Source organism: Erigeron canadensis, chromosome 1 (genome assembly GCF_010389155.1).
Source record: "Erigeron canadensis isolate Cc75 chromosome 1, C_canadensis_v1, whole genome shotgun sequence".
Lineage (NCBI taxonomy): Eukaryota > Viridiplantae > Streptophyta > Magnoliopsida > Asterales > Asteraceae > Erigeron > Erigeron canadensis.
This window is the reverse complement of record NC_057761.1, coordinates 32,787,546-32,813,437: the sequence shown is the minus strand read 5'-3', so window position 1 is coordinate 32,813,437 and position 25,892 is coordinate 32,787,546. Positions and strand designations below refer to the sequence as shown.

The following is a 25,892-nucleotide window of genomic DNA, read 5'->3' as shown; positions in this document are numbered from 1 at the left end:
ATCTAATTTATGTATGGATAAGATCTGTTCTTATTTGTTTCCATTTTTAATGTGTTCTTATTGGATGGGAAGCCTATATATATATATATATATTGTCGAATCACCATCATAAGCTTTAATTCATTTGAAGATCATAATTAAATTCATAGATTTGTAAATCATATCAACGGCAATAAAATCAACAAATGGTGTTGAAATATAAATTCATAAATTATATGTCATAGCACATAATCACTACCATATATAGTATCAGAGATCAGTAACTCATATATGACTTGCCAAATTATATAAGATCAAAATTCAAACTCCGTTCTAGTTTATCAGTTATCATCGCCGGAGAAGAAAACGAAACAACACAAAAACTCATCGAAAACTGTATAACACGGTATGCGATGATGTTTCAATTTCAAAGTGGAATTGATATTAGTAAATATGAAAGTAAGGGAATTTAGATGGCGGGGAAATTCGATTGGTATTAGAATTCATATATGATGAATCGGAGGTGAGGATAACAGCAGCCGGATGTTCGTCAGATATGAAGCCGGAAAACATGGAGTAAAGTTCCCCGATGATAGGTTTTGAAGATGAATCTATCGCCGGATATGATGAAAATGGTCGGCCGGTGTGTTCGAAATCGTATAGCGGCGATGCGTAAAAGTGTAAATGAATGTTGACGAGATTTTATGGAATCGTAAATCAGCGATGCCTAAAAGTGTAATTGAATGGACGACGGTGAGTTCGAATTCGTAAAGCGGCCGGATCTCATTTAATGGAATTAATTAATAAAGGAATTATATTATTTATATTATATTAGTTACCATGGATAAGTTTCCTATAATGTAACAAACTTTGAACGAATGTATATAGTAGGAAATAACTAAAGTTTTGTTGTCTGATTTTAATTGGTTGGATACATTTTCTTACATACAATAAACATTATTTTCAAGTTGTTTACATACAATACACACAACTTTAGTTATTTCCTACTATAGACATTCGTTCAAAGTTGATTACATTACAAGATATTTATCCCTAGTTACTAAAGCTTATGATGGTGATTCGACAATATATATAAGTTTGTCAAAGTCAATTGCCACGTCAGCAAATTTGATGGCGTGGCACTTAAGGGGCGTCGTTTGTAAAAACTAACGAGATATCTTTTATTAAGAAATTTTTGGAAATAGGATCATTTAAATAGACGAAAACAAAATAGGTTACCTTTAATAGAAAATTTGTGTAAATTGATTACCTTTTTATGAATTTTTCCCTTAATTTTATATTTGATATTTTGTTCGTATTTGTTTATTATTTGATATTAAATTGTTACGTTCTTGTTACTTTCATCTCTTTTAATTTAGTTTGTTACAATTGTAGTTTGATTATGTCTTTTTCTATTATTACAAAGGGTTCTTTCTTTTAAATTTGTTTTGTTCATATTTGAGACTACTCGTCCATTGAACGAGCCTGAAAGCTAGTATGATATATGTTAAATATGTTAAAACAATACTAATTATATATACTATAATATTATATTATAACATATCTAAATGTGAGAGTAATAACAATAATAATAATAATAATATAAGTGATGTATACTAATAAAATATAATAATAATACTAAAAAAAATATAATAATAATAATAATAATAATAATAATAATAATAATAATAATAATAATAATAATATCTCCTAGTTAATTATAGATATAGATTACATCACACACAAATATACAATAGGACTGAGCTTGGGTCGGTTTTAGCCTAAAACTGAAACCCAAACCGACTAATTTGGTTTTCAGGTTTTCCAAACCGATCGATTCTGTTTTTCGGTTTTACGGTTCGGTTTTGATTGGTTTTGGTTTTTGTTCGGTTTTAACATAAATAATACTCACTATATACATTTATGAACTTGTAAGTAAAGAAAACTATAAAAATTAAAGCTCATTTGCAGATTTTATATGTAGAAAGTATGGAGTTGCAGCGAAGGACCACGAAGAAGATGATTCAGGCGTAAAGATTTTTATTTTCTATAGTTACCATAGACGTCTTAACAATGTATTTATCTTTATAGACTTTAGTTTAAAACTTTCTCAACATGTTTACCAACTCAGTATACTCAGTTTTATTATTCTAGTCCAAATTAATCAAATGTAAGACTAAAGTCAAAATAAATATGTTTTGAATACTATTCGTTTAATATATAGCAAGCAAGATTATTTATTAAGAGCTTGAAGTCCACTTCCCATTATAACTTAGTGGTTGAACATCAGCTTTACATACTGACGGTCTCGAGTTCGAGACATTGGAAAGACATTTAAAGGAATTTCACCAAAAAGCCCTTCAGTGAAACAGGTTTGAGTCCTGCAGTGGGGACATAGTTTTATCTCAATTAAATGTCGTGTTTTTAGATGGTTTAGTTGAGGGTATTGAGGGTGAGGGAGCTCTATAGCGTGAACCCGGTTAAGACAACGTAAGCTAGATTCTCTGTTCGAGTAATTGATCCATACCTTTCAAAAAAAAGGAGCTTGAAGCTGATATATTGGCAAATTAAACTTTGAGATTACTTATAAACATTCGGTTTGGTTCGGTTTATATGGTTGGTTTTACAAATAAAACCAAACTGAACCGTAAAATTCGGTTTTTTGTAAAATCAAAAGCAAAACCAATGGTTTCTTCTTTGGTTCGGTTTTTCAGTTTGGTTTTCGCCGGTTTATTTTTGGTTTTTGGTTTTCCAGATCGGTTTTTACTCACCCCTAACATACAATATCAAATGAGGAGAAAAAAAAAATAGTGAAGATAACAACTTACAGGTGGGCTACAGGTAATATAAATCACAAAACAATTTTTGATTCTTGAAAATTTAAAAACCTAAAGTTAATCAGAAAAAAAATCATACGGCGATCCCAAAGCTTTAAATCGATTGGAGGAAAAAAAATTTGTTGTGCCGTCAAAAAATTTTATTGAGAGAGCATATGAAAAATTCCTACAAAAAGTATTGGGTTTGTAGTCTATTTCTTTTAAGTCAAACTCGACCATTGACCGAGTTGCCGAGGAAACCAAGTATACCCGATGTTGACCGAGGATGAGTTGTATTGATTCAGCATAAATCTCTTCCGTCTCTGAGTATCGAGTACTTTCTACGTACAAGGGTGACTTGACGAAATTTTACAACGGTGGAGTACGCCTCCGAGCATTAAGTACTTTCTAAGCACAAGGATGAGTTGATGAACTTTTGTAACAGTGGCTGCATGTTAACTTTTACGATGTACGGGTATATATTTTTTGTGTAGAAAATTTATGATATATTCGGTTTTGACCCCCCATTTTAATTGTGAACTTTTTTTTTTATATACTAAGCAATAAATTGATCCTTTACATTTTATATAAGCCCATTCAAAATTAATTAGCCCAAACTAAAACCCATTACTTATTTACTTACTTAGCCCAATTCAGGTAAACCCTAAAAAGAAAAAAGAAACTAGAAAAAAATTAAAACAATTTCCTCCTCCCGCTCCCTTATCTCCTCCACCTTTTTTTCCTCATTCCTCCCACTCCTACCCTGCTGACCACGACCACCAGCAGTCCCGCCGCCGCCGCTCTGACCTCTGGCAGTGGTGCCATCACCGATCAGCCTCTCATTTCAGGTATGTGTGTATTTTATTTAGGGTTTTAATAGAAATTAGGGATTTAATTTTTAGTAGAAATTAAGGATTTAAGTAGAAACTATAAATTATTAATTGTTAATTGAGAATTGAGGATGATTACTTGATTTATTAACTTCCTAAGAATTGGGGTTTCGACTGCAACAATAGAGAGGGGATTTTCGACATTAAAGATATTCAAGAATCGCCTACGTAATAAGATGTCAGATGATCATCTAGCAAACAGTATTGTGATTTACATAGAAAAAGAAATTGTTAACATGTTTGATGCGAACTCCATAATTGAAGAATTCAAGGGTCTTAACGGTCGAAAGGCTGAACTATAATTTTTTCAATGAATCGAACCAGGTACCAACCGTTTATCTCCTTTTTAATGTTCTTTTGTCTTGGACAAATGTTTAGTTTTTTAGTGATTGAAACTTTTTTTTTTATAATAATAGTATTTAATTTTTGACCCGATCTGAATCGAATCACTGACCCGAACATATTACCCGAAAAATAGCGTTAGGAAAAAAAAGAATTTAGATCCCGACCCCCACTCAAAAATTTATAGCTTCGCCATTGCTCCCAACATCCACAAACTTATAATTTTATATTTAGGATAATATACTATATATTATTTACTTTCAACGGTCAACCAATAAAGCCCGCTACTCATGCAACACTAATGACGAAAGGCGACTCCATGTGCCGTTAGATAATAATAATAGTAATAACAATAATAATAGTAATAATAATAATAATATTAATGCATGTCAAATATGTTAAAGTAATACTCGCCATTGACCGAGTTGCCGAGGAGACCAAGTATATATACCCGATGTTGACTGAGGACGAGTTGTATTGATTCACCATAAATCGCTTCGGTCCACCTCCGAGTATCGAGTACTTTCTAAATACAAAGGTGAGTTGATGGACTTTACAACTCTCGAGTCCGCCTCCAAGCATCGAGTACTTTCTAAGCGCAAGGGTGAGTTGATACCTTCATGTAAGAGAAACATTTTAAAAAAAAAAGATCTGGCCCCTTTTGCATAAAGAGAAGCAAAGGAGGTTTAAATTAGTCGTGCTCGTGCTCCCAACATCCCACAAACTTATCTACCAATAAATTAAAACAAGATTGAGATGTTCTTGAAACGACACAAGGCGTAATCCTTGATCGACATGTATCCTTTTAATTAATTAATTTTATTAAATTAATTTATTTTAATTGTATATAGATTTAATTTTCTTATCTATACTATATTATAAAACAAATTATCCATGTTTAAATTTTAATTTTCAACATTTATTTTCCTTAAGTGCCCTCTTATATATTCCCTATTTACTTAAAGTAACTATATTACTCTTTCTCTCTCATCAAATTTCAACCAATCATTTTTTTTCTTTCTTATATAAATCATTTATTTCTCCAATTCATTCAAAATCTTTTATCTCAAAAACCGTATAAATCATAAAGTTTATATGGGTGTTCTTAAAAAATCATGCTCTTTCATTAAAGATGTCATTCGATATACTTTCGACGAATTTTTAAATCTGAAGGCGGACGGCTAAGACATTTGGCTATCACACTCTATGACCTATCACCTCCTATGATCTACCTATCACCCCACCATCTCACCACCGCAACGCACGGGTACTTGCTCTCGTTAAACTTAAAATTAAACTTTAATCTTGCCTTATTATTACAAAAAGACATTATGGCCTTATTTGATTAATCGTTTTCTTATTAATAAATTGTCTTTTTTTATTTCTCAATTCTTCAACTCCTAATACTTATATTACTGATAATAACTTATTAACATGAAGACTTCAAAATTTTGAGTTTATGATCCGAAATCACAAGGCTATTTGTTATCATCCACTATGCTTACAAGTTCCGATTTTGATGTGATTTTAAACCTTAAGGTAAATCCAAAACTCTAACTAAACATATATTATATTTATTATTACTGTTTATTATAATTTATTTCAATCATTGATTTACTTTAACCACAATTTATTTCATTCTCACGAAACATTCGAATTTCTTTATGATATAATCTATATAGTTACCGTACATTGTACGAGTATTAGGACTAATATTTATATATTTAGGATAATATACTATCTATTTACTTTAAACGGTCAACCAATAAAGACCGCTACTCGGTAACACTAATGACAAAAGGCGACTCCACGTGCTTGAAAAAACAGACGTGTTAGGTAGTAAAACGCCATCAATTAGCTTCATTACAGGCAAAAAATCCCTATGAGGAACCAACCAAAACTGGAACCTTCGGTCCCAAAAGTAACATATGGATGCCTTACCACTCCACCTATAGTGGCTACGGTACTATTTACTGTGATTGATGATTGGATTATCGATAAACGGGTCATGAATCTATTCTTGACATATGACTACTAGTAATTCCATTTTTTCGTATACCAAACATTTTAAAGTTATTTCTAAAAACAATACTAAGAATAAACCCGATTTTTGTTTTTTTCTTGACGGGTATACATCACTAAGATGCTATTTGTTATTTCAAATATAAAATGCTGATTCTATTTCTTCGCCGGTTGAATAATGGGTCTAAAAATTGAAGGCCCGTGTAACACATGTACATAAAATGTACTTCAAGTGTAATTTCCGACAACTTATATTTGTATATTTATGATAATATACAATCTATTTACTTTAAATGGCCGACCAATAAATTCCGTTGCTCAGGTAACACCAATGACAAAAGGCGACTCCATGCGCCCGAAAACGCAAACAATGTTAGGTAGTTAAAGCCCACCAAGTAACTCCATTACAGGAAAAGAAACCCTATGAGCTTATGAGGAACCAACCACAACTAAAACAGTTGTACTCCCGGTTCCATAAGGTAGGAAGGAGTGGGAGTTGGGTATGGTTCGGGTAAGGCGAACCCGATCGAGTACACCACTCCCTGCGTGCGGATAAGCTTCGGGTAAGGCTCGATCGGGTATGTGTTTGGGTAAGTATGCCGATCGACTAGAGGGTTTGGGCATGATTTTCGAACGTTGGCAATGAGTGGTTCCCCGCCCCCCCCCCCCCCCCCCCCACCAAACGGCTAAATGTGTTACATTTAAAAAAAAAAAATTAACCCCCTTTTCTACCTTTTTACCCATAAAAACCCCATTCTTCTTCCAAAATTTACACCACAACTTTCATTTTCACCCAATTTTCATTTCACACACAATTTTCTTTCAATCAAACTCTTTACAATGGACCTTCGTGATTGTAAAATGGCTATCCAAACTCACCTAAATCACGACTCCAAACACCTCTCAGATGTCAATAACGTCATTCAGGGCGTTTCTGAGAACAAAGCGGCTTACGAAGCCGCTATCAACCGGCTTACTGCCCCGGGTTATGTACGTAACATTGCGGAGAATGAGCATCTTGTATATCTTCGACAGAAGATCGACTGGCTGAATCAAGTTATTTTTCAGTTAAACGCCGTCTCTTCAACATTGACCCGGACGCTAGATCACGGGGTATTCTCGCAAGCCAATGTGGGTGGTGGTCAAGATGTACCTTACTACTCTGACCCGGGGGAGTAGTACGTTTCTTCTATACCAGGCGCGGCCGCTGAGTCTCCTGAGCGCTACCCCTACATTCACCGCAATGACGGTGACAACACTGTGGACTCGGATTATTCCGAGGCTTAGTTTAAGTTTTATTTAAGTATTTAAGTTTTATTTAAGTATTGATTGACGGTGACAACACTTAAGTTTTATTTAAGTATTTAAGTTTTACTGTAGACTCGGATTATTCCGAGGCTTAGTTTAAGTTTTATTATTCCGAAGTGCTACCCCTAAATTGGGTAGTTGTGAGTTGTAGAGTTTTGATTGGAGGATAAATTGGTTAAGAATTGTGTATGTATAAATTACTCCTTCCATCCTAAATAACATCTAGATGTATTACAACTCCATCTATAGTGGCTATGATACTATATAATGTAATTGATAATTGGATTCTCGATAAACATGTTATGAATTTATTCTTGACATATTACTAGTAATTCTGACCAAACATTTTTAAGCTCTTTTTAAAAGCAATACTAAGAATATGACCTAATTTTTTATTCTTTACTGGTACATCACTAAGATGCCATATGTTATTTCAAACAGAAAATGCTGATTCTATTTCTTTGTCGGTTGATTAGGTGGTTTGAATTTTGAAGGTCCGTGTAACACATGTACTTCAAATGTAACTAAAATTATCATGATTTATATATATACTACAATACTAGTTTTAATGTTCGTGTGATGTACGAATTGATTATATGATACAATATATTACTGAATTATGTATGTATCGATCGTTAAACTATGAGCTAATGATTTATCTAAAGAAAAACTAAAAAGGAGATTATAGAAAAGACGTTATAAAGTTAGGATACAGTAAACAATATTATCAAAATAATAAAGTGTTAACTAATTTATGAATATTTTCATTTGAATTGAAATCAAGATACATAAAGTAAATAAAACATATATAACATATACACATAATTACATTTTTTAAAGACTCTTTTTAATGATTATGCAATAACAATGATTCGTTTGTGTTGATTATTTAAAGATATGTTAATATCCCCATTTGTATTCGTGTCGATCATGTTTTCCCTCATCATCTATAGACTTTTTAATTTTCCCCTTATCAAGATCCGTTAGTTTTTATTTGAATTACGGGAATCTTTATATATAATCGATAAGGGTCATGATTCTTCGACGGATCAATATTCTCCATGTATTCTTATCATATGGCTAGTAATTCCATTCTTATGTATGTAAAACATTATATAAGCTACTATTTCTAGAAATGATACTACTAAGAATAAACTCAATTGTTTCTTTTATCTTTGTGTATGTGCATACATATCATTATTTGTTGTTTGTTTTTCAGATAAATATGCGTTAATTGTAAGATTCGTCTTTGTGGTGTGCTCATTTTCCTGATTCCATCTCCTTCAAAAATTTTAATAGAATAGGTGTCAAAATTACTCGGTTGGTTGTTAATTACATCCCTAAAGAGGGATGTAATTCACCAAAATGAACAAACCATAGGATATGATAACTTGCAACAAACCTAACTGCATCATGGATGCAATTCACAACTAAATTGAGAAGTTTGGATCTATCTCACTAAAATTTGAAAGAAAAATGTAAGGCACGAAAATAAACAATTCAGAGGTATGAATCCTACAATTAAATCGATAAATAGAGATATTATATATGTCTTCAATTAAAGATGTGGTTTGAGGATCTGCAAACTAAATAAGTAATATTGTTTGTTTTGTAAACTAAAAACAGGGTGTGTAAAAAAGTATTGTCGAATTTAACATACTAAATAAAAGTCATATAATATTCAATTCATCTCATATTAAATACAACTCATATTAAATACAACTCATACTAATATTGTATCTTATTTTAAAAACCATTTTTTAAAGAACATGAGAACTTTTAAATTATATATTTGTTCACATGCTTTTTTGTTATTCACATATGAAATGATATAAAAATATATGTTGTAGAAAAAACTTTTTTAAGAAATCTTCAAATTAGCCTTTTATGAACTTGTAAAAGATTTTGTTCACGTTTTTTGTTCACATGTGATAAACGGCTATATATAAGGTTTTGGAAAAAATTTATTTTACAACATATGTGTTTATAATGTTTCACATATGAATGAACAAAAAAACATGTATTCCAATATGAAATTTAAGAGTTATCACAAATTTATTATACCTCTATGTTAAAAAGTTTACAATTTTGGGACATGCAAAATTACCATTTTACCCTTAATTAATTAACTTAGACAACCATTTCATAATCTTTAAAATATATTCACTATCCCTAAAAATCAAATATAATTGTATCAATTACCAACACCACTTGATGCCGACGTCACCACATCACAACTAATGTCATCGCTACCGCATTGCGTGGGTATCATGCTCGTATATATATATATATATATATCCTATTTGTTCATTTATGTTTGTAAACGTTCATTTAATTGTTTGTTTTTATATACATACATATATTACATATACACACATACATATATGTATACATAATAGATTATTGCTCGCGTTATTTAGCGGGGTAAGCATTATTCGTTAAACATTTTAAATGATTAAATTTGATAGGTTCATGTAATTTAATAGTGAAAAAATATTGTGATTCGTTACATTTTAATTTTGAATTTTTTTTATCAGTTATAAATTATTAAAAACTGCTTACATAATAATATATATCTGCTTTTTATTACAAAGTTCATTTACTTTTTGTAAGATTTGTTTGTGATTTTTTTTGACTAAATTTATAAACATATAAGTTAATATAAATATAAAGTTAACTAAAGTTATGCACGCATGATGTAGCGTAATGGCAGCAGTGGTGACGATGTAATGGCGATAACTACTGCAGTGACGAGTGGTTGTGGCATGCGGTAAGCGGCGACGGATGGTGGTAGTTGCGGTGGCAATGACGTTGATTGGTGATGGTAGCTTTGACGAGTAGTGTAGATTATTGATGTAATGTAGTTTTGATGATTGGTTAAAAGTTGAAAATGTTATTTACTTTATAATATAATTTAGGTTGTAGAAAGAGAAAGTTTGATTAAATAACATAAGTATTTGTACTTTCTTATAAAATAAATCACTCTCTTCTCTTTAACTTTTGAGCCTTCTAAATACCCAACTACCCTTCAACTTTTAACTCTTTTTGAACTCATACACTAGATCTATCCAATATACCTTAAAATATTTTCCAACTCCAATGTATCCAAACTATCCTTATTCTTTATTCACTAATTTAAATATCTACACCTAATAGTCTATAATACCCTTAATGAAATTATGTATTACAACATCCATTAAATCTTAAAATAACTACATTATCCATGTTATATAAATACTGTTTTACATTAATAACCACACCTATCACAAGTTCGCAACTAACGCCACCGCCACCGCTACTTTCCGAGTGTATCCTTCTAGTTAATTAAGATATTACTAGTCGTTGCATCATCAGTCGTCACGCCACCACCCGTCTCCATCACCATTTCACCGTTACCGTGCGAATATCCGTGTAGACATAAAAAAAAGTATCAGAATACACCATTCCACACAATATCTACCAACTAAAAACAAAAACACAAAAGAAGCACTATATTGACAAATCACACATAACTTTTATTCTATTCGTTGAGAAGCAATTCCAAAGTTAGAAGGTTGATTTTTCTAAAGATACTTTAAGAAGGACCTATCTTGATTCATTTATTCTTCAAAGAAGTTTTTTCAAAAAAGTGGATACCCGCACTAGTTTAAACCTCCGAGTCTCTCTGACCGAACAAGAGATAAAAAAGGTTTCAAGAAATTTTAATAAAACAAACGGTCCCTAATTAACTTAACCTCACTTTCTTTTTTCCCATTCGAATAATGCAAGTCGTATAAGCAATTAAGCATATGCAGTTTTTGTGAAGACAAAAAAACCTAGCGACTGAAATTAAAAATGCAGACTTTAAAAAGCCATATCAATAAAGAATTAAGAATATTGGGGTTTTGAGGCTAAGAGGAGTGTGACGGGGTAAGGGGCAAACCATCCCGGTTTGCCGGCTACACTACCCCCCCACCGGCGATCCCCCCTCCATGTGACCCATATGGTTTGCTTCAAGTTTGTTGACCGGCGCGGCTTTCCATGGCAAAAGTTGGGAGGAGCATTGCTTTTTTTTTTTTTTTTTTAATTCTCTTCTAGCATCTATATATACCACTATATATCATCCAACAATTGACACACCTACACACTTTCATTTTTACAAAACAATTTAAAAAAACACACACAACAATTTGTAAATCATGATTTGGACAAGGTCCGAAGAAATTAGTTTAACTAAAGCTTGGATCGAGGTAGCGGAAGATCCAAACTGCGGTATACTTTGTTCATTTTGGAAAAAAAGTTATTAATCTGTTTTTGAATATGGAAAACCAACCCGTCGGTTATCGTAACGAAGACACCCTCATCGCTAAATTGCGCCGTGTGCGCACCTCTATTCACTCGTTCAAGGCAATTTTCACCCGTTCGAACAATCTTCCTAACGACAAGAATTCAAAGTGCGTTAGATGAGTATAAAGCAACGTGTGGAGACCATTTCATCATATGGAGTGGGAGTTGCTAAGGAGATGCTCGAAGTTCTAGTGTTTTAATAATTTTTCTGTATTTCGTATTATTGCATCGTAGTGTTGTATTTCGTATTCTATTATGTACTTTTGTGTTTTGTGGTAATAATATTTGAGGTATTATGCACTTCAAATAAACATACATTTCTATACTTGAAATGGGTTCTTCATAAAATTTCAACACTATCCCAACGCTACCCATGACTCTCAATCAAGTGGAGGACAATATGGTGGCGGATATTCTAGACTATGTGATGTTTCAAGAGGAACTCGTGGCAGTTATGCACTAGCTTAACGCAAAAAAGAAATGGTGCGATAACAAATTTTTGCTTTACAAGCAAGAGAATGTTCCGATCTTGTGTGACAATATATAGATTATTTGCAGCTGAAGATCGACAGCCTCCAAAATGCAACTAAACAACTTGACGATGCGACTTTTGCATTCAGGAACTTGAACAAATTGGCAGAATGACAATATCAGATGGTTTAATTAGTTTGTAATGTCTTTTAATTCCCATGTAGTTTTAATTTCTATGTAGTTTATGATGTGTTTGTCTTTTTATTAAGTAATGTCCTTTTAATTTCGAGCCGTTGTATTTTTTTTCTTAATTTTATTAATAAAAATGGTATTATTTTGTGTTTATTTGATAAAATATATTGTTTATATATTAATATATATATATATTTATATATAAAGTGTAAAACAAAAAAGAAAAAGAAAATTAAAGCCCAAAACAAAAATACCAAAAGAAAATTAAATCAATCATTACCCTACCCCACCAATCCACCATTCAAGCAATTCCGCTCCCTCTATTTTTCCCAGGCAAACCCTAGCAGTGCAAGATGCCACATGGCACGTTCTGGTGCAAGTAACCCAACCCCCAGCAACTCCACTCCTCTTAGCCTGAGAGGAAAGTTCATCCCGACCATGAGATTAGGCCCAACATTAATTAAGAGGCGTACATGAGACATCCCGTCGACTAAAATTGGTAGCAATAGTTTATATTTAATTTTAAGGTTTAAAAGTAGCTCTGTCTATCCTTCGAAGTTTTTTATTTATTTATTTTTTCTAAGAAACTAGTACATAAGATTATACGGAGTAGCTCATTCCCTCACCATTTTTTCACCTTGATGAACGCTCATTTTGTGATAAAAACCACTATCGAAAAGCTTCATTTCAATGTCTTAAATGAGTTAATATTCCGGAACTATCGACACTGAATGGATTCTATGTTTATGCAGGTTCACGGAAAATGCGAGTGAGGGTAAATGGCATCAAGTGACTCAAGATGGAAGCCTATGAAGTTACAAGAAACAAGAAGGCAATTCGGGAGCTGGACGAAGCAAAATGAGAAGCAGCAGGAGCAGCCAGCGCCGCTGGAGCCCATCTAGTGCCGTTAGGAAGCCCAGTTCAGCAAACTGACTTAAACACCTATTTGAGCCGAAGAAGCCCTCAAAATCCTAAGACAGAGCTGATTCAGCAGCCCTAGCCGCCCACATCAAACCCAAGGTCGACTTTGCAGATTCTAAGGAGGTTTTGAAGCCTCTAACACCTTTCGATCTTCATCCTCAACCTAGATCTACTCTTTTATTTTACTTTAAGTTGGTAAACAATGTCTTTAATCTTTTCAGACTGTGTTATTCCTTTAATAATGGTAGGCTAGTAGACTGAATACTTATTTGGATCGATGTGATCATGTAGACGTTTATTTATTTTACTTAATTTGTTAGATCTGTTAGAGTGTGTTTTATTGTTTATCGTAGATCTATGTTTTACTTGTTCTTCATATTATTATCGGTTCTATATCTGCATGTATTGATTTAATTCTGACAATCGGTCTATAATCATACACTAGAATCAATACATAAGGAAGGAAAACACTAGTCGGTCTATAACTAGATGTAAAAAGTGAATCACTTATAACCGAGGGATCCAGACTCTAGTGACATGAAAACGTGCACTGTGGTCACCAGAGAGAATATTTATTTGGTCATGACTTAAGAGTCGGGTAACTTAAAGATGAATTAGTAACACAAACTTTAGTTCATTAATGTTTAAACAATGAATTTAACGAGAATTTGTTTATAGAGTAGTGTGAGTCTAGGGATAGTACTAGTTACTTAAGAAAAGTGAATCTGACGAGAATCTGAGCCGTGATGAAGTTTCCAAAAGTCTAACAAGTAGGTAGAATGATATCCGGTTGTGTCATGAGATTTGAGATGCTAAACAAGTATTTTAATTTAATTGCTGTTATTTGCTTTTTCAAATTATTTTCAGACTAAGCCTTTCGCTGAATAAGCGGTTGCGGCTTCTATTTACTTTTCAGTATCTTTAATTAGTTTAATAGGAAATCGTGACAACCCCACAACCGCTAGATTTACATGTATTACTAGATTTGGTAAAGCAATGCGTCCTTGCGAATGATCTTGTACTTATCACTTAACTATACCACAACTAATCGGGTTTCGTGTCCGTTAAGGTGTGTGTATGTTTTGAGATAATTACTTGTACAATTTTTATAAATTTAAACACTAAACAAAAACATACCCATCACACCCGAAATGCCCGACCTCGGCCCCGGGGTGCGTTCCGCTCCCTTATTTTTTGTACCTCGTTGCATTTCTAACGCGTCTTGCATTTTTTTTGTTCCTTCTCCTGATTGTTCGGTGGTTGTTTAAAGAGCAATTTTTTTCTATTCCTATAATTACTTATATATATATATTTCATTTATATATCTTCATTTACATCTATCTCTTCATCTCCATACATTCTTTCTCTCAAGTATTTCACATATACATATATATTCCGAAAATGTTTCCCAACTAGCGGGTTTTAGCCCAAACTTTACCCAACACGTGAAACAACCAACGACCAATCATCCAACCCAATTTTAGCGATCACATGCAATCTTCATTCTGACCCGGGTTTTTATTAAAATGCTTGGTAGCATGAATGTCGGATCACCCGTTTTAATGAAATTAACTTATATTATATTAACTTTATTATATAATCTAAATAATATATATAAAATATATAAGAAATAAAAAAAAATTGGGGGAATGCCTACCCTTGGAATGCCCTATTCTAAGGAAACGCCTTGAATGCCCCTCATGATTGGTATCTGCCACATGGAAATTTGTGAGTGGTAGAAGGGCATTAGGGGAACGCCCAACTCTTCTGACTAAGAAGAGTAGTCCGTTCCTTTTCGAATTTGTCATCTGGAACGCCCCCAAATCGCCCAAATTCGGTCCCGGGGGTGTTTTGCTCCCTTATTTTTCGTGTCCCTTTGCATTTCTAACGCGGCTCCGCTTTTGTTTGCTTGTGAAATTTGGAACGTTGCATCTTGGGGGTGGTGAGTTTCATATATATATATATATATATATATATATATTTTTATTTTGACCTGTAAATGTGTGTTAATATATATATACATATATATAGGGTAAAGTTATTTTGAGAACCCTTTTTTTTGCGAGAACATTTGAGAACTTTTCAAATCAAGCCCAACCGATGATTATTCTTTACATGAAAATTGTTTTTTGATTGTTTTCTGAATAATTTATGTGTAATTTTGAAGTTTATAATTGTGTGGAAGCATAGATTATCATCCTTTATACAATTATGTGGAGATTTGGATTCTTGATCACATATGCACGAATATTGCTATGATTACATGTGATCGACTTGCATACATGTGATCATAGCAATATTCGTGCACATGTGATCAAGAATCTAAATCTCCACATAATTGTATAACGGATGATAATCCATGCTCCACACAATTATAAACTTCAAAATTACACATAAGTTATTTAGAAAACAATCAAAAAATAATTTTCATGTAAAGAACAATCATCGGTTAGACTTGATTTGAAAAGTTCTCAAAGGTTCTCGCAAAAAAAAGGTTCTCAAAATAACTTTTCACTATATATGTAGGGAAAGGTTATTCTGAAAACTTTTTAAAAAACAGGAACCTTTAGGAATCTTTTTCCATCAATGTTTACAAGGGTAATATTGTACATCTATACAGTGGCAGATCTTGAAAGTTTTAGCGGTGGGGGCCTGAGTTTTTTTTTTGGCCATCGTTATGTTCCGAGTATCATATTAGGGTCATGTAATTCACTAATTCGGGTCGAGTCAACCAAAAACAACACTAATAATCTAAGTTTTCCATTCAAATTACAAATATATAGTTACTAACCAACAAAAAACTACATGTACTTATTAAAATTACAAGAGAAAAGATGTGTACCAGGTACTAGAATCACAAATCAACATTACGATCTTTAAGCTCTTTGAACGCATCGATTACTGATGGGGTATCACTGTTTTCAGCAATTTCTCTTTCTATGTAAATCGCCAAGCTATCCGCGAGATACGTATCTGACATCTTATTGCGAAGACGGGTCTTGAATATTTTCATGGTTGAAAATGCTCTCTCTGTTGTTACAGTAGAAACCGGAAGTGTCAAGATTAACCGAACAACTCTATCAACCAAATAGTACGCATCACGTTTTTTGGTTTCCACAAGACATTTGCAAAGATCAGCAAGAGTTGAAACACCACTTAGCAAGATATTCTTTGTCATATCAATATTAAGAGTCTCCGATTGATATCTTAACTTAGTTACCTCAAACTCAGTAAAATCTTCAGGATAATACTTTTCAACAAAAAGACAAATCTCATTAATATTAATCTCTTTTGAAGCCAAACTCGCACTAAGAGACAACAACTCCATCGCATGCTCATTAAATCTATTATCCAACTCATTTATCTGTATATCCAATGTGGCTATAAACAAATCTACCCGGTAATAATGTTCAAATGTGACGTGAAGATCTTTTTTACGAGGCCGATATCGAGTAGATGTATATGGAGCTTTCAAATCCGGTATCTCTACTTGATGCTTGTTACAAAAGCAGGTCACCTCGTCAAGTAAAGAATCAAACCCACTGTTTCTATAAATATTTAGACTCTCCCTCGTAGATGAAACTAACTCCATGGCATTAACAATATCTTGGGACTTTTTTTGTATTTCTTGAGAAAGTGTATTCGTTTTTCCCATCACTTTCTTAATCATGTGAAGAATAAACACAAACTCAAATGACTTCATGTGCATATGAGCAGCATCAGCATCTCCACGATGAGATATAGTAGTATGTGTTCTGTCTTCAATGATTTCCTGGAGAACAACACGAGTGACATCAAACATGTTGAGCAAGCTGCAAACAGAGTTAAAGTGAGAACCCCAACGTGTATCACCGGCTCTTCTTAATGTTCCAACTTGATTCAATCCTTTTCCTGATTTGATTTCACCAAGTTCCAATAACTTTCTGATCTCATCTGACTTTGCCATTTGTAACTCATCATGACGTTTGCTAGAAGCACAAACCACATTAATTACAAAAGCCAAGTTTGTAAAAAAAGTGTGAACTGGAGTGACATCCTTTGCAGCAGCAACTAACGCAAGTTGTAACCTGAAAATAAAAAGCATAATGAGCATAAGAGTATTTTAGATTGCCAAATTGGAAGTGAAAACAAACATATAAATTACCTGTGAGCAAAACAATGAACATAATACGCATAAGGACAATCCTTAAGAACAAGTGCCTGTAATCCATTCCATTCCCCACTCATGTTGCTAGCACCATGATAACCTTGGCCTCGGATTTTACTAACATCAAACTGATAGTGTAAAAGTCGTCTCCACATGTTTGTTTTCAATGTTAATGCCATGGTATCCGTAACATGAACCAAATCCAAGAATCTTTCTCTTATGATCCCATCTCTATCAACAAATCTCAAAACTATGGCCATCTGCTCTTTCTTTGACTCATCTCGTGACTCGTCAACCATTACACAAAAGTATGAATCCCCCACTTCATTACGAATATGATTTCGAACTTTTTTTGCAATAATACTCAAAACTTGTTTTTGAATATCATGTGAAGTATACTTGGAATTATAAGGAGCATTATTCAAAATAACCTTTGCAACTTCATCATTATAAGAAGCTAGAAGTTCTAGCAGTTCTAGAAAGTTACCCCGATTCTTAGAAGAAGAAGATTCATCATGTCCTCGTAAAGCACAAGATTGGAATGTCAACCAACGAACTGCATCAATAGTAGTTTTTAACCTTAAACGGTTTTTTATTCTTTAATCTTCATCTTGCTTCAGTCTAAGATTTTCAATGTGTGCAGCTTGGTTCAACAAGTTTTCACTAAATTGCACAGCACTTTTATGCTGAGAAGTTCGAATGTGTACCAAGAATCTATAATCTTTTCCATTCAACTTTTTCCAATTATCAAATCCCTTCACAGTAAATGCATCATAACCATGGCTAACACTTGGTTTATCACTAAATAAATAACACATGAAACAATAAGCAACATGTGTTGTTGGAGAATACTCTAACCAATTTGGGAACATACTAAAATAAGAATACTGGAATCTACGAGTATGATTCTTTGAACCTTTATTTGCATACGATGTAAGACGTATTTGATACGGGCCTAAAGAAAGATAAGCTCGCCTTACTTGTTCCCTTAAATTAACCGGATACTCCCACATTTGTTTTCGTTTGGCCGGATCTCTTTCTAGCTGATTAGGATCCACTTTGTTAGTGACTGGTTGTGGTTGTTCAGCTTCATTAGTAACTGGTGGTGGTGGTTGAGCTTCATTGGTAACTGGTTCTAGCACTTCATTAGTAACTGGTTGCGGTTCACTTGTGGAAGCTTTGTGTCGTTTACTTTCTGGTTCGTCATTTTTTCTTTTGAAAAAGGAATCAATGGTTTTCGTCTTTGCCATGATATACCTATAAACATTATTGATATAAGAACTACAAGTTTAGTATATATTGTTGATTTTCTTTTGTTTCTTTAATCTATAATCCAAATTCAAAAAAAAAAATAAATAAATAAAAATTAAAAACCCTTTTCAAACCATCTGCAATTGCAATATGTAATTGAATCATGGATAACAAGTTAACTTGACATTTGACACCAACAAACAATTAAATTAATCTAGCAGACTAGCAATTTGTAATTGAAAAAGAAAATTAACAACTTGATGAACAACTATTAGCAGTTAACAACCAAATTAGGGCCCAAAAAAATTAATTGTTAAATTGAATGAACTAACCGTATGGCGGTATGGTGGCTTGGACGAGTTCAGTGGTCAGTGGAGTTTTGGAGAGCAGAGAGGCAGGGAGCAGAGTGGAGGTGGGAGGAGTAGTGGTGGCGTGGTGCACTAGTGTGTGTCATACCTCTTTTTTTTCCTTTCAGGAGCAGAACAAACCTAAAAATATGAGAAGGATGGACCCATAAACAAATAAATATTAATGGGCTAAGTGGATGGTGGGCTATAAAAACCCAAAAGGTAAATTTTATTGGGCTATTAGACTTATTAAAACATATCAAAAGTTTTATAAAAAAACTCCCTGGGGCCGACTTAACACATATAAAATTTTTTTGACGAAATACGGGTATATTAGCACTACTAAGCGAAAAAACGGTGGTGGCCCGGGCCCCCACGGGCCCCAATAAAGAACCGCCCCTGCATCTATAATTAACTGTTCATGCACATGTGATCACCAACCTTTAAGAACCTATTTTCATCAATATGCACATGTGATCACCAAGGTGACTGTTTATGTACATGTGATCACCAATATGATTGTTCATGCACATGTGTATTGTTTTGTGTTCGTGAGTGAGAGGGACGAGGGACCAACAATACATAGCATGTGGAGTACAACTAAATAATACGTACTCTACTTTGTAAAAAAGACAAAAAGTTACCGTAATATTATACTATAAAAAAAAGGTTAGAGAACCGTATTAATTAATATAAGTTATTTATTTAAAAAAATATACAATCAAAATTATAAAAATTATGTATATATAATAAATTAATAAAAAAAATGTCATTCCTCCATTCTAAGGGATTGGGGGAATGCCCCTCATGATTAGACTTAGACACGTGTCATGCAAGGAGTGGAGGAGGAGTGTTCCCACAACCCTCCACTTCTCTTAGTTTCATCATAGTCCAAAGAAATTTATATTTAACAGATCATGATTAAATATCAAGTGGCGTGTTGACTTACAAAACTATTGTCTTTTTAATTGGGTTGAGTACCACAACATCACAAAATGTAATTAGATACGATCAAATGTATATAATGAGATCGAGTTAAAATTTTAGACATTGTATATTGGCAACATGGTAAATTGTTCCGGGCTACTTATCTCTTTTTTATTTGCTATTTTGACGATCGAATTAATTATGCCTTGAACTAATTAAATCATGTATGTTAGTTTCAGTCGAAAGGATACTCATTTCAATAAAAAAAAAATTTTAACATGACAATTTGATGAACTTTGTCTCTAATTATCTCTATGTACATTAGAATGAGCTATTTTATTGAAAGTGAATTCCTCGCATACTTGAAAATCCTATGAAGTTGCACCATTGATTTGCGCATTTTCAAGGATAGTCCTGTTTAGTTAGATTCTTCAAATCAACTTTTATAGAAATAGGATGAACTAATAAAAATTATCATCAAATAGTAGTAGTCTAGCTAGTGACAAAGATGGCTGTTTCTTCAAATAGTAGTAGTCGACTCTTACCCAATAACCCAAGATATTCTTGGATGACGACATTATTAGAATTTCTACTCATGGTGGTCTGAGTGAGTCCCTTCCGGATCTCTGGATTATTATAGTGGTTTTTCATCAAAAAGTTTAAGTTGGAATAAGATAATGTAGGTTAGATCTCCATTATTCGTGAATAATTCATGTCTATCTAAAAAAACTAATAAAGATGAAATGGGAATATACATGTTACATCAACTTTGATCGACTGTTATACCCGTACCCTTAACGATTGAAATAACTTATTGTTGAAAATAAATTAAATTGAAAATACCCAGATATGTGTATATGTTTTTGCTAGATATTCTCTAAATTTAATTATATATATTCCTTTCAAGAAAAAGCTTGGCTATAAATAGAGCCTATGGATCAATGCATGCCTCTCAAACAAAAGCGTATACAGTATATAACCTTCACTTATATTACTTAATTATTACACACACTGTTTGTTAATTAATAAGACTATAACTATAATTATATATGGCTTGTAACGTGTTTGGCAAACCTGTGAGAGGGGAAAGTAGGTTAGATAGGGCCCTCAAGGCCTTAGAGGATACAAACTTAGGTGGAAAGCGTGATCAGGCAATTCAATATGTCAAGCATCAACAATTAAAGGCTGGGGCGCAGGGTGGATTAGTTTGCACTCTGACCATCTTTTATAATGCTACCGGTGAGACCTTGTTTTATGCCGAAGACCACTCCAAGTATGGGAAAATCTATGATTCATATCCGGCTAGAGTTCACAATGGTCAGTGGGGTGCGTTCCTGCATATAAAAAGGTCTGTCGCGCCTACTGGCTCGGAAGGATTTGTAGTGTATCGTGGCAAGTGCAATAACACAGATTTTTGCAAGCAGCTAATTGCTTGGGATGTCCCTGTGAACCAAGCGCATTTTGACAACCATGTAAGTACATATATTTTGAGCTTGTTTTACTAAATATCTAAAGCATACATATTTACATAATTAATGAAGACATTATTTATATATATAAATAACGTCCGTGGTCTCAGTAAAGTAAAATTTGAATTTTTGACCATGTGCAGGCCTATTGTGACATCTATGCTGATGATTGGGATATCAATAAAGATAAGGTGTATAAAAGAATGGAAGCTGGTAGCAAACAACATACAACTACAAAGAAAGGAATGGTAGTAACATCGTCAATTGATGAGGGTATTTGTCCTTTGTACGAAGCACAATTCACTCTTGACGAAGATGATGCGAATGGCGGAACTTTTAAGGGGCCCGGGGCGGCCCCAACCCCTTCCATTTTTCCGCTAGATAATACAGTTTTATCCGTATTTTGTCAAAAAAATATATTTTTCTAGTGTTAATTGTAGCTACCATGACTTTCGCCACCCCCTCTAATATTTCTTAGTGTTAATTAATCGTTTAGGCCCCCACTGTCAATCTATTACCTCAAGCTTCGTCACTCATGTTACATAATATTGCTCTGGGCACCAAGACGCGTATGATGATATATATACTACGTATGTACCTGCTGTTTGATCAACAGTAATATTATTATCAAGCTTAAATAGTATATATAGTTTCAAGCTTAAGCCTGCAGTTTGCTAGCTCAATAGCTACTAAATGTAACAATAATTAATAATAAATCACGTGTATGTGTACGTGTTATGTTGTGATTTCATTAATTATATGCTGATCTATGTAAAAGAAACTTGTTTATCGATCTTTAAGTACTTCAATTCTTTGTGTTTGAATCTCATATGTGGATTATAAGAGGGACTGAGACCAGAATCTTTTTAGAAAAACCAGTGGTTAATTTCCGTCATGTTAAACATGGAGGCCAGTTGTTTTAATACAAACCGGTACTCTTTATATGAAAATTAACAAGTTATATATAAAAAAAGAAAACAACACATATTACAGCAACCACTTGTTAATATCTGGCCAATCATTCTAAACCACTAGATTCACTTCTCATCCCCAAAGAGCCTTTTGTTTACTTGATATGAATTATGAAATCTTTTGATAGTTGTAGAATATATAATACAATATAAATAGAAATTGGAACAAGCTAACTGGATTTCTATCCAAGAATCATGGATTCAGATTAGACTTAGAAGCTTATAGAATCGTTAAACTAAGTTGTAAGCAAATATGAGGCCTCACGAACACAAAACAATACACACGGACGCTAAACTTATCTTCTTATTACACAACACTTGAACGCACGACGCGTTCTTCTTGTTCTTCACGTTCTTACAAATGGACTTTACATGGGTATTTATAATTACCCAATAGACACATACGAAACAACACACCTTTTCACTAAAGGGTGACTTTCTAACAGACACTTCTTTTCTAACAGACATGTCCTTTCATAATCCTAACTGCCTATAACCGAAAATAACTTCCATTCGGTTATACACTTTATTCTTGACACATTAGACCCCTAAACTTATATACGTAATTATTGACACATGGATTAATAGATTATTATCCAATACTTCCCCCTAATTTATTAATCCATGCCTTCACTTCTTCAAGTGCTTCATTGTCTTTATCCTTGAACTTTGGCTTGTTTCCACTTTCTTTGTCTTGATCTTTAATACGAAGTATGTCTTGAATTTCTTCCTTGATTTGGCTACTTTCTTCCTTGTCTTCAATCTCGTCTAGATCATTGTTGTTAACTTTGTCGGTATCTTCCATCATTTGTATTATCTCATAGTCTTGAATCTCCAACAATATGTTTCCTTTATCACGATCTTCGTATTCAACTTTCTTGGTTCTTGACTTGATGTCTTTCTCAATCTTGCTTTCCTTTTGAAATCTTGATGGCGTCTCTTGATGCTTCTTGCATTCACCATCGTCAATTCTTGGTTCTTCTTCTAGGAGTTTCTTATCCCAAAAAACTCCATGGTTTTCTTTCTCAAGCGTTTCTCTTTTTGTCTTTAACTCTTTTATCTCTTTGCTTGTGCAATCTCTTATCTTCTTCAGGTTCTCTATCTCTTTTCGCATTTGTTTCTCAAATGCTATCTCTCTATCTTTCATTTTTTTCTCGAACTCTTGTTTCTCCATCTCAAAGTCTTGGAGTAATTCAAACTTCCAAAACTCTAGTTTACTTCTTAAGTCAGTTTCTATCTCTGACCTTATGTCTTCTAATTTTGCTTTTGGAATTTCATTTTTCTCAATGACAATTCCATTCCTTCTCGTCATTTCTTTTAAGGATGTTGTATCCTCTTCATCCTTAGTAATAACCATCAATAGCGCTGGTTCGTCATCTTCGAACACAAGGTTTGCTTTTTCTTCTCTATGGTTTGGTTTTGGACAATTTGCAGCAAAGTGTCCAAAATCTTGACAATTATAACATTGCACGTCTTTAAGTTGTCTTCTTGGATAGTTTTGATCTCTAGGGTTTTTCTTCCATCTATCGAAACTATCTTCATTCTTGTTATCTCTTACGAATCTTCCTTGGCCTCTTCCTCTTGTCTGATAACCACCTCTTCCTCTATTGTTTCCATAGTTGCGTTCATAATTTCTGCCATTCCCTTGACGTGTGAACAACAACTTTTCACTATTGTCTTCTCTACTTTCTTTTCTAAACTTAAGCCTTTTTTCGTAAGTCTTAAGTTTCCCAATAACCTCTTCCAATTTCGCTTCCTTAAAATCAAGAACCATTTCAATGGTTGCTACTATTGGTATAAACTTATCTGGTACTGCGTTGAGTAATTTTCGTACTTTCGTTTGTTCATCAAATGTCAATCCACATGTAGCAGCCTTTGTAATAATGCTCATCAATTTTCTGGCAAATGAATCTATTGATTCATCTTCTTTCATCAAGAGTCTCTCAAATTCTGATTTCAATTGTTGCGAGTGCGCTTGTTGAACATCTTCTGTCCCAACAAATCTGGACTTTAACGAGTCCCAAATTTGTTTTGCTGTTTCACATCCCGCAACTTGCATTTGCAAATCTTCTGGCAATCCTTGGAATAGATATGCAGATGCAGAACTATCCCTTTTTATATCTATCTCTTTTGATGTACTCGTTCCTTCTAGTAAATCCCAAATTCCATTTGCCACTAATATCTTCTTCATTCGTATGGCCCATAACGTATAGTTCGTATTGTTTAGAATTGGACATTGATAGGATGATAACGGTATGGCAACAACAGGATTGTTGTTTTCGTTTTTATCTCCCACCATATTCTTTCGATTTGGTTTTCTCTAAAACCAAGATAATTCTAACAATCATTGAACTTAACTTTCTGTCTAACCCACAATAATTCTCAAACAATTTCTATTTCTAAACTTATATCTTACTCTTCTAATAGATAAATAAACAGATTTTATAAAGTAAATAATAAAACCTGTTAGTTTCCTTGGGCTTTTTCTGTCTAACCCACCATATTCTTTCGATTTGGTTTTCTCTAAAACAGATTTTCGTGGGCTCCTTTTCCAAACACAAAATACACGCCCCTTTTAATAATACCGATCGTTCCTTTTTCCTTTCCCAAATAAAACACGCTCTGCTGCTTCTGGTACTTCTTTTTCTTTTGGCGGTTCACACACACAAATTAGGGCTTCCTTTTTCTGATCTTTCAAGCAATCGGTGGTGGTGTTAATCAGTCTCTATCTCCTTTCTTTCTCTTCTGATGATGACGGTTACTATGTATTTGTCTTCTCTGGTAAGCGCGGTGGCGGTTACTTCTTTTCCGGCAACACACGGCGGCGGTTTCTTCTTCTCTGGCCACACACAGCGGTGGCGGCTTCTTATTTGAATAACTGGTATGTTTCTTTTTCTCTCTTATCTCTCTGATTTAATCTTTACTCAGACAATTCTTTTCTTTCTTTGTTTGCTTTTCTGAATCGATCTTTACTTGATCGGTTATTGATTCCCCTGAATCAATTTTCTTCTCTGTCTCTTTTCTCTTAAGCGATCCTTCTTGAATCGCTGTTCTCTCTTTGGTTCGAACGACCTTGGCTCTGATGCCACTGTTGGTCCCTCGTCCCTCTCACTCACGAACACAAAACAATACACACGTACGCTAAACTTATCTTCTTATTACACAACACTTGAACGCACGACGCGTTCTTCTTGTTCTTCACGTTCTTACAAATGGACTTTACATGGGTATTTATAATTACCCAATAGACACATACGAAACAACACACCCTTTCACTAAAGGGTAACTTTCTAACAGACACTTCCAATAGTGGTTTGGTTTAGGAAGCTTAGCTGGTGATCGCCAGTGGTTTGGTTTAGGAAGTAGAATCGTCATAACAAGAGATGAAAAGTTTCTAAAGCAAGCTAAAGTTAATGTGAAATATGAGGCCAAACAGTTGAACGATGATGACTCTTTGAGGCAAAGAGTCTATTAGGTTCTTAGGTTCTTCGTGAAATGATGATGAAACAAGAA

General features: G+C 33.6%; 3 protein-coding genes across 3 annotated transcripts; 1 reads left to right on the top strand and 2 right to left on the bottom strand.

Moving 5' to 3' along the window:
* Positions 1-15,985: 15,985 nt before the first annotated feature.
* On the bottom strand, positions 15,986-19,020 carry LOC122585771. The gene is made up of 3 exons (XM_043757894.1): positions 18,998-19,020; positions 17,412-18,671; positions 15,986-17,334 (listed from the first exon to the last, which is right to left on the bottom strand). The coding sequence occupies exons 2-3, from the start codon at positions 17,711-17,713 to the stop codon at positions 16,122-16,124; spliced, it is 1,515 nt and encodes a 504-aa protein (XP_043613829.1). The 5' UTR covers positions 17,714-18,671; positions 18,998-19,020; the 3' UTR covers positions 15,986-16,121.
* Positions 19,021-20,902: 1,882 nt separating this feature from the next.
* Positions 20,903-22,211, top strand: LOC122584790 (23 kDa jasmonate-induced protein-like). Its single transcript, XM_043756849.1, has 2 exons — positions 20,903-21,411; positions 21,552-22,211. Exons 1-2 carry the CDS (start codon positions 20,989-20,991, stop codon positions 21,834-21,836), a joined length of 708 nt encoding a protein of 235 aa, XP_043612784.1. The 5' UTR covers positions 20,903-20,988; the 3' UTR covers positions 21,837-22,211.
* A 760-nt stretch (positions 22,212-22,971) lies between these two features.
* Positions 22,972-24,678, bottom strand: LOC122590206. Its single transcript, XM_043762544.1, has one exon. The coding sequence runs from the start codon at positions 24,676-24,678 to the stop codon at positions 22,972-22,974; it is 1,707 nt and encodes a 568-aa protein (XP_043618479.1).
* Positions 24,679-25,892: the final 1,214 nt, after the last annotated feature.

What these genes read in the sequence shown, in the direction of transcription:
- LOC122585771 (XM_043757894.1), bottom strand. Translation starts at nt 17,713, where the DNA reads ATGGTTGACGAGTCACGAGATGAGTCAAAGAAAGAGCAGATGGCCATA. An exon ending in GTTCATTGTTTTGCTCACAG is followed by an intron (nt 17,335 to 17,411) that starts GTAATTTATATG and finishes TTTTATTTTCAG; the next exon opens with GTTACAACTTGCGTTAGTTG.
- LOC122584790 (XM_043756849.1), top strand. Translation starts at nt 20,989, where the DNA reads ATGGCTTGTAACGTGTTTGGCAAACCTGTGAGAGGGGAAAGTAGGTTA. An exon ending in AAGCGCATTTTGACAACCAT is followed by an intron (nt 21,412 to 21,551) that starts GTAAGTACATAT and finishes GACCATGTGCAG; the next exon opens with GCCTATTGTGACATCTATGC.
- LOC122590206 (XM_043762544.1), bottom strand. Translation starts at nt 24,678, where the DNA reads ATGGTGGGAGATAAAAACGAAAACAACAATCCTGTTGTTGCCATACCG.